The sequence below is a fragment of the Lissotriton vulgaris genome, chromosome 6 (genome assembly GCF_964263255.1).
Source record: "Lissotriton vulgaris chromosome 6, aLisVul1.2, whole genome shotgun sequence".
NCBI lineage: Eukaryota > Metazoa > Chordata > Amphibia > Caudata > Salamandridae > Lissotriton > Lissotriton vulgaris.
Window position 1 is genome coordinate 1,693,423,727 of NC_141694.1, and position 15,491 is coordinate 1,693,439,217.

At 40.4% G+C, this 15,491-nt stretch overlaps 1 protein-coding gene across 1 annotated transcript in view; it reads right to left on the minus strand.

Moving 5' to 3' along the window:
* Positions 1-15,491, minus strand: part of USH2A (usherin) — a 2,319,650-nt gene that overhangs the window by 400,023 nt on the left and 1,904,136 nt on the right. The window contains exons 49-50 of the mRNA XM_086925936.1: positions 9,598-9,756; positions 7,925-8,087 (exon numbers count right to left, since the gene is read on the minus strand). Coding sequence (XP_086782062.1) covers positions 7,925-8,087; positions 9,598-9,756 — 322 coding nt within the window. The remainder of the gene's footprint in view (positions 1-7,924; positions 8,088-9,597; positions 9,757-15,491) is intronic.

Here is a 15,491-nt window from a genome sequence, read left to right on the forward strand (position 1 = left end):
TCTGGAAAAAATACGTCCACAAAAGGGTACTTATTGCACCAATATAAGCAAAAAGTGTGAAGTATTTTAAATATTTTCACTTGACTCAAAGGAAAAAGGACTCAACGAAACCCTGCAATGGGAAAATGTGAAAACCTAGAATACTGGTATTTTAAATCCCAAAATTCAGGTTTGAAGAAATTTTTTTTACTGCTGTATTTTATTTCTTTTATCTTTTTGTCTGTATTTAGTTGACTTTTTACATTGGTGTACATTTGTTCACAGTCCATTTTTGGTGTGTTTGATATACCATCCACCTGATTATTGCTTCCCTCACTTGTTATTTCAGCCATTCACGGTCTCTTCTCCAATACTCCATAGAAGATGAGGTATTCTTATGGTGAAGTCGAGGCAGTCTTTGCGCCTAGGACACTCTTCGTGTAAGCAGATATATTATTTATTCCCTCCCAGCGGTCTGAATCATCAATACGGCCCCCCTTTTATGATCCAATTTCTCATCCTGTCATTTGGGACTTAGCGTCTCTCAGCACATCCGGCCCTTTTTCCATGATTACATTTTCCTCGAATCATTCTGGGATCATATCCCTTTAAGGAACCTGAAAAAGATAGCAATCTCCACTCCTATCAGCTTTTGACATTTTTCACGTCAGTTTTAGCCATCTACATGCAGAGCCATTGGACTATATAAAAGCACAAGTTATTCACCCTACGATCCGGGCGGTTTCCTATTTTGAGCGGGATGCTTTGCTGATATGCCTCTGCAAGGAATATGTATCTTTTAATCCAGTTAATACATCTTTAAACGGCTGCAGTCGTTTTAGAATTAGTGGCAGCAGATCCTCCCAGAAATTAACGTAATTGTGTTTCTCTTTGTTTTATCTTACTATATTTGACAGAGAGCACATCTTGGCTGAGCCCCGACATTCAATGGCAAACGGAGGTGGGATACCTTCCAGGGAGTTTGCTTCATGAGGTATCATTTTAAGGTTAGAACTGCATTTACGGCGGGGATCGCATTAGTAATTTACATATTAGGCTGCCAGTAGTAATGAAGTTCTGTTTCTTCCAATTTTATCTTTTAGATGTATACTCCTATGCTGTGTTAGTTCGCTGAGGTGAGAATTTGCGTTCTTTCCAAAATAACCGAATGTCTGACAGAATGTCGATATACAAAATGTCAACATACAAAAATATCGCAACAAAAATATCGATGTCAACAATATCAACATCCTATCTCCAACAAGGTAAGTACAAAAATATAGAGAAAAAAAATATTGATGTCAAAAATATCGTAAATAAAAAATATCATTTTTTTTAAATAAAAACATATGTAAAATTAATTAAATAATACTTATAAATGTAATAAACATAGTTAAAAATATGTTATACTATTTAAAATTAATAATTAATATACATAATTTATTTAAAAAATAATTAAACATACACATATAATACATAATATATACTTACTTAATAACTTTTAGTTATTTTAACAACTTATAAATAATAAAAAATATTATAAATTACAAATACATCTATACACATAAAATAATAATCTAAATAAAAATGTAAAACAATGAAAAAAAGTAAGGAAATGTTGATTAGCGTAGGGGTAAAAATGACTATTCCCACTCCAGAGAGTGCAACAGTAGAGAAAGTGTTGGATAGCGTAGGGGTAAAAATTACTATTCCAACTCCAGAGAGTGCAACAGTAGGGAAAGTGTTGGATAACGTTGGAGTAAAAATCACTATTCCAACTCCAGAGAGTGCAACAGTAGAGAAAGTGTTGGACAGCGTAGAAGTTAAAAATAACATACTTATAAATAAATTAATATTTGAAAATATTTGAAAAATGTATTATTAAATAAATCTAAACTATTTATAAATGCCAATACATAATTATTAAAAACATAATTACCAATGAATACATAAGTAACAATAAATTAATAATAAATACCAATTAATAATAATGAATTACCAATTAATAAGTAATTAACAATAATATAATTAGCAAAAAGAATTAATGGAAATGAATTATTACTTAATTACATTTAAAATACTTCCCACCATACTCCCCTATAAACCCATAACCCGCTACAGAACATAATTATCAATTAATCAGTGAATATAAATGAATTACTAATTATTAACAATGAATTACTAATTAATAATTAATAAACAATAACATAATTAACAAAAGAAATTAATTACAATAAATTATTACTTAATTACATTTAAATTACTTCCCACCCTATTCCCCTATAAACCCATAACCCGCTACAGAACATAATTATCAATTAATCAATTAATAAAAATTAATTACCAATTAATACAAAATAATTACCAATTAATTACAATTAATTTATAATTCCCAAAAATTAATAATTAATTTAGTATAATTAAATTACTTCCCACCCTGTTCCCCTATAAACCCACAACCCGCTATTGTACTAAAATACAAAATTACTTAAATTACATAAAAAAATACATAATAAATACATAATAATATACATGAAGATCATATAAATATCGATATTAGTAACATCGATATTACTAACATCTATATTAGTAACGAACAAGTTACTTACCTTCGGTAACGATATATCTGTAAGAAACATTAGTTAGTGTTAGATTCCTTACCTTAGAATGGGGATATTCTAAGGTAAGGAATCTAACACTAACGTGTTTCTTTCAGATATCAATATTAATAACATCGATATTAACAAAATCGATATTACTTACCTTCGAAATTCGGTCCCTTTGATATTAAAAAAAATCGACATTACTTACCTTCTATATTCTGTCCCTTCCATATTTAAACATCGACATTATTGTATGTCTATATTAAAAAAATTATATTTTGTCTGCCTAACAAAACAACCTTTGAACGTACGCGCATGCCGGCATGCTTATATTTATGTGGCGACAATATTCTGTTTTGTTTGTATTTTATTACACAATGCATAATCCCACTAGATGTTGGCACAGCAGTGATACATTTGAAGACAATTCTCCTTATGTCATGGTCTTTAGCCTGACGGCCTACAATGGGGAAAGCACCTTGTGCTGTTTATTCCATTGAAATTAGAGCGATCGCAGCATAACAGTTTTTCTGCTACTTCCCGGTAAGTTGGTATTGTACTTGGATCGCAGTGTTCTTCTGCAAAGTCCACAAGCATGACTAGGTTTTTTTATTGATTCCATGATTCTGTCTTTATTGTAGGCGGCACCCTCTGAAATCGTGTAGCGGCCCTTGTTTTTTATTCTAAGGAGACATCCCTCATATTGGTTTTTCCATTTGTGTTACAATAGGTACACATTCATGATTAATACACCAAATATATGAGTGCTGTCTTTCATTGCTTCTTTTTTCTTTATTCAATTTTCGTCTATATTTGTTCTGATTTGTTTTTGGGCTACCACTTGAAGAAAATGGGAATTGCACTGTACAAAGTTAGAAAATATGTAACTTGTTGCCATCAAGACGTGTCCCTAAGTGCCTCTTAGAAGTCTGCAAACTTCCACCACTTTGGGCAGCTCCTCACTTTGGGAGGGAATCTGGTTGTCGTATCGTCCTCTGGTTATTGTTGTGGCCTATTAACATGTTTCAACAGGAAGCCTTTGTATTCACTTATATGTCTTTACCTTTCTATTCATTTTGTCCCAATTTCAGTGTGCAGCTGTTCTTGTTTCTTATTATATTTGTATTTATTTATATTATTCAAGAATCTGACCCTCTGTGCTATTGACCATTTTTTCTAGAGATCATGAAGTATATTATTTTTGCATTTGTCTAATTAACGCTACATTAATTGTATCAATAATACCATATCAAGTTATACATTCTACATTATGCCCCAGACAGGTCCCATTGCCACTTTTTCCATGATCACCAGATGCGCCATGAAGAAGGTGATACCCAGAAAACCAGAAAAGGAGTATTTCACCAAAACGTGCGTCAGCACTGTGAATATGCTCCTTCCATGAACTCATCTGATTCACTTGTCTTAGAAAATCAATTAATATATTTGAAAAGTTTCCTCTGATGTTATATTTCTGATTATATTTTTTCTTCTTTTTTTGTTCTTTTTTCTGCTTTGATATTATTCAAATTGTAAATCAACTCTGCAGATGATTATTGTAATATGATGAAGACCTGTATTGGTTAAATTTTCATCACAATATTGCCATACATTGTGAGGGGACTTGGTGCACATCATGTTTTTTTATATAATTGTTATGCCTGTATCTGTGGTCTGTGTGAGGATGTTTTAGTATGAAATTGTATGTATGTTGTGAGTGGTAGGCTTGGAATGGGATCTGTTTATTCTATAATCTTTAGGATATGATATTTATTTGTGATATATTAATGTATTTATGATAAAAAATGAAACAATAAAGTAATGTTGAATATATTTTGGTTGTTGTGAAGAATACAGTTGGTGGTCTAGCCAGAGTGGTCAACAAATTAGATGACGTATAGCATACTTTAAATTTTATAGGTAGAGTATCAAGTTTGTGCTTTTTGGCTGTCTTTCCCCTGCCTCTCGACCTACATTTAACTTCAGGGGTCCCCTTTTTCATGAGTGGTAGCTTGACATGAGTAGTCAGGCCTATCTCTGAGGCTATATGTTGAACATTTGTACATAGCACACAGAGTAACACAGGTTTTAGCTGTTTCCAATTGCAGGTTACACTTGTAAAATGTTACAAGGCAGCTCCAATGATAGCCTGTGGGACAGCTAGTCCTTGCAATAGTGAAAAACGAGATTAGCAGTACTTTACTATCAGGACATGTAAAACACACTAGTACATGTCCTACCTGTCAGGGAACATCCTTAACAAAGACTCCGGAACAATGAGTTCTGGAATCACGCAAGCGGAACAAAGACTTGCACGAACAATGACTTAGCGTGAACCACACATGTGCGTGCTTCAGGCTGAGACGGTCTAGTGTTCAGGATGAGCAGTCCTGAGAAGCATCAGAGGAACATGAGAGGTAAGAGGGGTTCGGGGTGGGGGAGGGCTTTGGGTGTTAGTTTCTAGAGGGTGGGAGGGGGTTGGGGTAGATTGTAAGGGGTAGGGAGATTTGTGTTAGTTTTTAGGGGTTGGGGATTCGTGATCGTTTTTAGGGGGTGGGAGGGGGTTGTGTATGTTTTTAGGGGATGGGAGGGGTTGGAGTTAGTTTTAAGGGAGTGGTGGGGTCTGTATTAGTTTTTAGGGGCTGGGAGGTTCCTGCTAGTTTTTATGGGTTGGGAGGGGTTTGAGCTAGATTTTAGGGGGTGGGAGGAGTAAGTTGTAGTTATTAGAAGGTTGGGGGTTTGTGTAAGTTTTTAGGCGGTGGGAGGTGGAGGGGTATGGGGTAGATTTTTGGGAGTGGGGGGGCGGTTCATAATAGATTTTAGGGGGTGGTTTACCATGCATTCCTTTATCAAATGTGTGATAAAAGAATGTGTAGTAAAAGATCATTGTTGAGACGCAGTCCTAGTACAGACTGTGTGGTTTAGGGAGTTGTTTTGGGGAACTTGTTGTTCCATCATACAACCCCTACCTGTTACATACACTGCACCCTGCCCATGGGGGTACCTTGGGTCTAACATAGGGGTGCCTTACATGTAATAAAAGGGAAGGTTTGCAGGCTAATGTAACCCTGGGCACACATAGTGCACTTTTCTAGGGGATTACCAGTAAATCAAATATGCCAATCATCAATAACCAATCAGAATAATAATTTACATAGGGAATACTTGTACTTTAGCACTGATAAGCAGTGGTAATGTACCCAGAATACATAAACGAAGTCCAGCATAACATCACAAATGCAGGAGATAGAGATTAAAGGACAGGGGAAACCACGCCAAGGATGCCAGGTTTAGCACCCGGCACTGAGGGTGTTTTCCTAGACCAGCTTGCTTTTGACCTGCGTGTCTGTGTTTTCCAGGTTTTGATTGCGAGCTATTTGAAAATCTTCCTCAGCATCTTCAGAGTATGGAAGCAGGAGGCGGTGAAGACATTGACTTGGGTGGTCATGTTGCGTTTAACCTTGAAGAGGGTTCCGAAGTTCTTGGCATGGGTGTTGGGGGTGGGTGTCAGTCCTTGCTCTTTTGGCCACTAGAAGGAGTCCCACACTGAGGTGCTCTTTTCTTAGATCAAAATTTCAGTCTTTTCATTGTTTAGCTTTAGACAGTTGGTCATCACCTAGTGGGTTATTTCAGTCATGCAAGCATTGAACTTGATCCGTGTACTGGGGATCTTGTTCATGAAGGAGAGAATGAGTTGTATGTTATTGGTGAATGAGAGGAAATTGATGTTGTGAGAGTGGATGATACTTGCTAGAGGAACCATGTGTGTGTTGAAGAGGGTCAAAAAAAGGAGGATCCTTGAGGAACTCCACAGAGGAGGTTGTATGTGTCTGAAGTGTACAATTCCAGGGTGACTGACCGGGACCTTCCAGTCAGAAAGGAGCAGATCCAGTGGATTGCTTGTCCTTGAATTCCAATGTTGTGTAGGTGTTCAATGAGGGTGGGGGTATTCTGTCAAATGCTATGGATATGTCTAGGAGGATGAGGGCTGAAATGTCTCCTTTTTCCAGAGTCTTGAGGGTGTAATTTGTATCTGTGCAGTGGATGGGTCTGTAACCAGACTGAGTAGTACTCCATGAGTTGGTAAATGCTGAGATATTCAGTGAGGTATCTGTTAAGGATTTTCTCTGTGACCAGGGACTGGTGGTAGAGATTAGGATCTTGGATGGATGGTAGCAGGGAGATCAGTCTGTAGTTGGAAAGCATTGAAGGGTCTGCAGGGGGTTTCTTCAGTAATTGGAGGCAGTTACATGTTTCCAACCATCTGGGATGGTGACAGAAGAGGTGAAGACCTTCAGAATGGGTGTGAGCATGGCGGTGATGGGTTGCAGTCCATGGAGTAGGGGTGTTGTTTGTTCTTGCAAACCTTGTTGACACCGAGCGGGGGCCTGGTAGACTCCCTAAGTGAATGGACTTCATGGTGGCAGCAGATTATTCTTGGATGTTGGCATGTCATGTGGTTAGCATGTTTAAATATGTAGAATGCAAACATCCTTCTGGGGTCAGTAAAGAGAGTAGTTGTAAACTGAGACTGAGTAGTGCAAACAGCCCTATATAAAATGTTTTAACTCGTGTGTGTGGATGTGCTTGTGCATAGGATACAAACCAGGTGTACTGTTTAATATGGTCCTCTATTGCCATTGAGGGGCTAATATACCAGATGAATTTTATTAGTAGATTGGAGATAAGAAAAATCCCTAAATTCCAGCTCATTTATGTATTCAATTGGTAACACGTCTTGAGGACGCAAACAGTTGAAGTCATGGCAGGTGTGTAGTCTGGGGCTTGTTTTTTCAGGTACTCCAACGGAGAAAGTTGCCTATGAAGAAAGATTGCTTGGTGGGAAACTGTTTCTGAATCTAAGCTACTTCATGGCAGACTGATTCACAATTCATAAGACTACACACGTCTGCCTAGTAGATTATTTTTGGAAGGCCTATACAAATAATGGTATGGTAGACCAGTTGAACCATCTACAGACTCTCTGTAGGGCATGCTGTCTGGAGGAGTTAGATTACCTTTTTTGTAGTATGTGCAGATGCTTATTGATACCAGAATCACAGCAAAGATTTGGGGTATTAAAGATGAACTGGGTCTAGTCTCCTATCAGTCCAATTTCTTGAATGGTTCTAGTCCAGGTTCCATTCATAGGACTTGCTGAACAACAGTACTTAGAAGTCTGATACATCAACATGAACAATAAAAATACCCTTGCAGACAAAAGGATAAAATATCGTACCGGACATTGTTCTATTACATATCATACAATGCCAGTGGAATGCATAATAAAATAGGCATTTTACAAACGTGAACTCAGTAGAAAATATGCAGTATGCCTCTACCTGTAAATGAAATAGTTCATAATAATTCCATTAGGTTTCCCAGGTGCTGACCACTTCACCTCAATGACAGTGGATGAAGTAGACTTAACATAGGGTGGTTTCATGTCTTCCGGCCATGCTTCTGTAGTTCTTGCATATATGATATTGCCTACTCCACAACCACCTGGAAAAAACATTTTTCAGAAAAATCAGTCAATTTAATCTAAACCAGCATTTAAGCAAAAAAGATAGCTAACAGTGTTGTTTATGAGTATATTAATGCATTTAGGAATTTATAGTTTTTATGAAAAATGAAAATAAGATATTCAATTATAAAAGCACAAAACGTAATACAAAGATAAACACCAGACTAAATCTATGGATTTGCAGAACAGGTGTCCTTTTTTGTCAGTTTGGAGCTTGCCTTCCAATTTGCTGCCATGGAAAAAAACCGGAAACTGAATTCAAGGAGTTCATCCAAAAAATGGTGCACTTCCCAAAGAACACTTCACAATCACTCACCGATTAATCTATGCAACTAAATACTCAAAAATAGCGTTTCGTTTTAAAACTAATGCTTCATACAGATCAAAGAAAGAAGTGATATGTAGCACAAGCGAATCATTGCAAAACTCGAGAGTTTTGTTGAAGAATAAGGGCCCAATTCAAAAAAGCTACTTTGCGTTATGTGAAGTAATGCTACTTTACGTACTCCAATCATCAGTTCATATACTTCCAGCTGGAGATCTCCATCTCTGCCTCTGATTATTTTCTGTACAGAGATCTCCATGCCGGTGAAAGAGATCTGTGCACATGTATGACGGTTTTGGTAGAAAATGTGTAAGGACCCCAAATAGGACTTATGCTCTAAATATGCCAATTAAACCAGAACAGGTTGGGTTACTTTGTGGAATAAAGGAGTCCTCTGACCCTTATTACAATGTAGCAACTAACCAAAAACACCTCCTAACCATGGCGACCTTGATGTTGCACTTGATCTGGTCAATTCAGGAACTTGCCCTCCTCAATACTAGGGTCTTCCACTTTACTCATTCATGCATCCAGATGAACACATGTAAAATCAAAGTATGTTCTCTAGAGCACTTACCACATTTTGCTCAGAGAGAAAAAATGTGGGATAAATGCTTAATACAAGTATGTGCAAAATCTTTGCTCTGTAGCGGGCTGCAGGGACTGCTTTTGGTGATATGCTGGCAAAGCCAAATGGATAGATACAATGCAAAATGTGTGTGAAGCATGTTCAATGCTGGTGGTAATGTGACATCATCAGATTACTTTAGTGCAGTTGTTGCCCTCATTTCATAATAAATTTACCTTCGTTTCGAGTAGTTGCAACAATTCACTACTGGTAACTGTTCAAAACAATTCTATAGAGGAATTTTATTTTCGAGGAGTTATAACTTTGTCATACTCACAATGAGGTTAGTACTCTTGCAAAAATGCATATAGTAGTATTTGATTGGATCTTAGTCACACTTTCAAGAAGTTGCTCCTTTTTTTTCGATCTTTCTATAAAATCTCATTAAAACATAGATTGCTTCAGGTGATCACAGTAGGCATGCTATGCTTCAAACTTCTCAGGAACATCAGAAACTACTTCCCAACTGTACCACAGTACAACAGATAACTGTTTGTACACAAGGATAAATACACTTCCAAAAGTATATCCTTACCGTCTTGGCATGCTTGTATTCTAATTCCATATCGAGTATATGGTGTAAGGTCCTCTAAAAGAACAGAGTTCATTTCACCAACCGCACGAGTTTCAGAGCAGTTACTTCCAGGATTTAGCAAGACATTGTATTCCAAAGGCGAACTAGAGTTGAAAATTCCTAAAACAATAGGAAAAATAATAATACGTGAACTATTGATATGTTTGCAGATGCTTGGAAGGGCATTAACATTGCAGAGCTATATGCTGTGAGTGACGTCAGGGCTACCTTTATTTCAGTTGTTACACACGTTTCTTTGACTAATATCATAATTTCCCCAAATACCAGATCACAGCCTGTGCCTGTTACTACCATCAGTCATCCTTACAGATTCTGTAGATGTCCTGCTAATATACTGTCTATCAGCTGCTTCAGGGTGCTTTGAGACAATCAAGCATCCAGAAATTCCGAAATAAAATAGGATTTACATGGTCACTAAAAAGAGAGGTAGATTTGTACATTAACGTGCAATGCTAGGATGGAACACTCTCTCCCTAGTGCCCCACAAATGACCACCTAAAGGCAAATAAAGCACTAAAAGACAGATCTATAGGTAGGTTTTCTGAACGGTACTAAGTACAATCAGGTGACCAATTGTTTTGGGATGGTGGGGATTATAATGAGGTCTGGGTCCATCTTATCCACACAATATGGGCTTTATTGAGGTATTTGCACTTGAAACCTTCTCCCACTCGGTTCTCTATGGATATATAAGCCATTTGCTTATATGCATTTCTGAGAGACCTGGTCCACTCTTTACATCATTCTCTGCCTGGATCAGGAAAATCGACGTGCTAGAGATGCTGGGCCCAAAAAAGTGTAACTGTGTCTGTCTTTAAGTGTTTGGTTGAGTGAATCAAGAACCAAGAATCAAGAAAGCTTTATTCGGTTGCTTCATAAAAACAATCATAGAGGCACATAAGAAAAAGAACACATCAATTCATGATTTACAGTTTAAAAAAGTAAAAATATATATCATATCAGAGTAAAATACATCCATACATGGTCTGAAGTAATGAAAATGTCATCTTAATATGAACAGTGTGATACACGAGTGAGTGGTTACGTCGTGTACAAAAGTTGCGTGAGCAAATGAGTGCATGTGTGTGTGTGTGTGTGTGTGTCACGTACAGACAAGTTGTAGAGAAAGACATACCATGTCTAGGTATAACTGAGGTGGATCTGTACAGCAGTCTTTTAATAAGGGCAGATTTACAAGCAGGGCTTTTGGCAGAGAACCAAGGCCCACATGCATCAATATCGGCATTTGCGAATTCTTATTTGCGAAAAATAGCGAATCGCAAATAAGAATTCGCAAAAGCCTATGCATCATTTTTCTCGCAAATTTTATGCGAATCGGTAAAAATCGCAATTTTTACCGATTCGCATGAAATTTGCGATTTTTCAATTGCGAATTCGCAATTCCCATTCATTCCTATGGGCTAAAAGGCCCATAGGAATCAATGGGAATTGCGAATTCGCAATTGAAAAATCGCAATTCATGAATGCATTTCAAGGGTGGAGAGGGGGGTCCAATGACCCCCCCCCCCTGCACCCATGAAATGTACTTTTCAGTACAAGTTACATACACACATGTCCTTAGGACATGTGTGTCTGTAATTGCACAGTTTAAAAAAAGCAATATTAAGCAAATTTAAACCATTTCGCAAATTACCACGAGGTTCAACTGTGGAATTTTAGTTTGCGAACTGAACATCATCTGCGCCATCTTGTCATCCATGTACAATATGCACGGCAGCTATTTTAGGTACCATGGTCTCCCTGTTCACGATCGATCGCCAGCGCGCTCCCCTGACCCTGCGAGCATCCCCTGCACACCCTGGCTGCCCCCGCTCTCACATGCACAAGTCATAAACCCTCTCCTTCCGCATGACTCTGTCCTTGGGAGTCACACCCGCGCCTGACCAACACTCCCTTTCCTTTCATGAATACCCCTCTTTTGATAAACTCTTCCTCTGCGCTCGATTGTCTACGCAGACCATTCTTTTCATGAATACCCCTCCTTTGATGACCCCTTCCTCTGAGTCCGGTTGTCTGCACGGGTCCCAGGCCATCACCTAGCCGGGGGATACAGTTTATTTCCCCCCCTATTGTATGGAGTTGCTCCTCTTCAAAGGAGCTACTATTGATCATGGCCTCCCCACCCCCTGGGATACGATCAGGCGCACACATCCTAAGAATCGGCGGAACACTCAGCTGCGTGATAGCCCCCTCCTATTGTATGTGGGGTGAGGACCTCTATTGTAGATATGTGTGGGGGTGGGTCTGAAACGGGGATTCCGGGGATGTCTTTTCATACTTCAAAGAGTCTTTTCTGCAATAAAGAATGCTCACATGTCATAAACCAAGGTATAAAAAGGCCAAGCCTCATAGAGGCTGTTAGAGCACCTCGAAACGATACCTTGTTGTCTGATCTGATGTGTTCTGCTCCGTCGGAATAAAACTTCTGTTTCCTGCCTTCCAGTTTCCAGCGCCTGCCTCTTTATTTGGTAACTAGAATGGTATAGAGGCGGTTAACGCCGGGCAACTTTATAAAAGGCCATCAGCCCTACCTTTTTCCACAATGGGGGCGTCCCAAACGTGGGGCCCATCAGTGACTCGTGGATCCAGTGGGAGAGGTCCTGACGACAGAGTGAACGACTGCAACGATCGGGAGAGCTCCTGTCCGATAGACCCTCGTCTGACAGCCGATCATCCGAACTTCACTGGTTCCGAACAGACCTCTCTCGAGTGATCTACGGTCCTGACTGGGAACCATCAGGAGTGCCGCGAAGACCACGAAGAGTAGAGGACGATCGGGCGCTGGATTCGGAAGACAGGAAACTGTCCATGCGGTCGTGTAAATGCGACAAATTGCGAAATGATTGTTTGATTTGGATAATACTAGTATTACTCTTTTGTTGATTTGTTTGGAGATTCGCTGTCTGCAAACAGAGAAATAACAGGCTCTCTCTTTGCAGGTAGCGAAGGATAGGTAACGCAGACTTTTGTCCCCATTGTAATCCGTCGTGCCTATCTTCCTCCCCCACTGATTGATTGTTTGGCCCGAACTGTCGTTCGCGGATTGTTCTCTGGAGATTCTCTGTCTGCAAACAGGGAAGAACAGGTTCTCTCTTTGCAGGTAGTGAAAGGGTAGGTAACGCAGACTTTTGTCCCCGTTGTAACCCGTCGTGCCTACTTATTCTCCCCATTGATTGTTTGATTGACCGAACATTGATTGTTCGATATTGGTTCTTTTGAGGTATTCACCGCCTGCAAACAACGAAGAATAGAAATATTCTGTCTAGTCTTTGCACGCAGTGATAAGATAGGTAGTGCAGACTTTTGTCCCCGTTGTAATCCGTCATGCCTATCTTCTCCCCACTGATTGGTAGCCTGTTTAGCCCGGACCGCTCATTAGAGATGAACCATCCAGCTCCACTGGAAGGCACCCCTAATAAGGACATGTTCATTAAGCATGGACTAGTCGCTATAGCTTATAATAAGTTATGGCATAAATATACAAAGAAGGACCCCGAAAGTCAGTGGCCACTGATAGGTTCCTTTGATGATCATAAAATAGAAACATTAGAAGCAGCGCTCCAGAAAAATAAGACTACGCCCACCATGCTCGATAGTATCGGCATGTGGCGCAAAGAAGCGGAACAACGAAAGAAAAGAGAAGAAGCAAAAATAGGGAAAGAGTTACGAAAGGCAGCCCACCTAGCCGCTAAGCAACTAGAAGAAGAAATAAAAGAAAGAAAGGAAGCTACACGAAAGCAAGAATCAGGGTTGACAGGCCAATGCCCTGTTAGGACCCCCTCCACGCTCTACCCTGAGCTGCCCTCCAAACAACGAGCGAACGATGAGTTACTGCTAGGTCCTCCAATCATCTACATGCCCCCTCCATATGCCCCCTGCCAACCTCTGATACAGCACCTACCAGCTCCAAATACAAGCAAGAGTGACCTTAGCACTAGTGCCCCGGCCCTGGCGGCCTCTGCACCGGATGCATCAGTAACGACACCAGATGACCCCGAGGCTAGCAAGCAACCACCAGCTAGACCAAATAGATTGAGCAAAGATGAGCGGGATGGGATTGACAAGATAGTGAAGACACTAGTAGAACGGAAGGAGAGCGAAGAATACACGATGGATATGCACAATTCACATGCCGGTAGCCACAGACGGCATTTCATTTTACGATTCAGCTACCACACCCTGAACGCATATGAGGATAGGTATCAGAATAAGGGCCCCGCTAAATTGACAACTCTATATAGAAAGGTAGATGTCGGAGATGGGACTGAACACGATGTGACGGACCTCTTCATGCAAACGCTTGAAGTCTTCCGCCACCTCACGGAACAGAAACCAGAAGTCAAGATTACAGTCCCTGAAACGACCGAGTCCTCATTAGAAGTAGCCAACACTATGATGCCTATCAGAGAAGCGGCCCCTTACTGGGTTCCGCCACGAGGTCAGGGAACAAACGACGATATCAACCACACAGATGCAAAGGGGAGGGTTGTGTACAATTGGGTTTATCAACCCTGGGATCGACAAGATATCTAAACTTTTAGGCAAACCCTGCCCGATTTAAGAAAGAACCCGACAGCATTTTATACCGAATTAGGCACAGCCTTGGGTTCGACGATAATGACTTTAGCGGACATTGACTTGTTTTTCGGGTTATGTCTGCCGGCTGACGTGTGGAAGCAAATCCGGAAAGCCGACCACACAGATCTGTTCGGACATACCTGGAATTAACTCAGTGAGCTAGATAGACAGCGAGAGTCCGGAAGGAAACCTGTAAAAGACGTACTGGAACTCCCAGACAAAATAGTTCAGAAGCTAAAGACATTAATCCCAGAGAAAAAGGTAGATTGGTCGATATTCACGGCTTGCCGTCAGAAACCCCAGGAAGACGTATCGGAATACTTCTCCCGATTTGAGACGGTGTTCTCCGACTACAGTGGCCAAGACATGACCACCGCCACCGGACAACACCTGTTTGTGCAAAATTATGTAAAGGGTCTATCACAAGAGGTCTCCCAAAAGTTACAGCCGAGCGAGAGTAGTTGGGGGCCTCCAAACCCGCAGCTATCCTTCAGATGGCTCAGTATTACGAACATCAAAAGAATGAGAGTGATAGGGCATCCGAGAGAAAGAAGAAAGATTTGAAAGAAAGGGTGATGATAGCCCAGATACAAGGGGTAGCGGTCGGAAGAGAACCCCACAGGGGGAACTACCAATCAACCACCCCTAGAAATCCACCTCTGAAAGATTGCACCCCAACACCCCACATTGGACGTAGAGACATTAGCGAGGACCAGTGTGCCTTCTGCAAAGGATTCGGCCATTGGAAATCCCAGTGTCCGGTTCTGTTAGAAATTAACAGAAATAGGGACCCCAAGGACGTAGCGGGTGGACCGAGAAATAGGGGACAGGGGCGAGGGTACACAAATGACACCAACAACGACAGACCAGGGAGATCGAACACGTTTGACCGTCCCCGACAGAACCAGTATCAACTATCCGACAGTGAGAATGCCCCCGACTTTGCATAGGACTGCCAGGGGCAAGGGAGGGATCCAGTCGAGCTCTGTGTTGACCAGCAAGGTCCTTACGTCACCGCTAAGGTCCTGGGTACGAAGTCTCCATTTTTGGTAGACACTGGGGCGACACGTAGTGTGTTATCGAAGCGACTGATTCCAAGGGCACCCTTGTCTGGCTCACACATTACATCGATAGGTTTCGATGGGACGCCCTCCACTAACCCCCTGTCCGTACCTATCTCCTTTGACCTAGAAAACAACCCCACTGACGCAACATTTTTGCTCTCCTCCAACTCC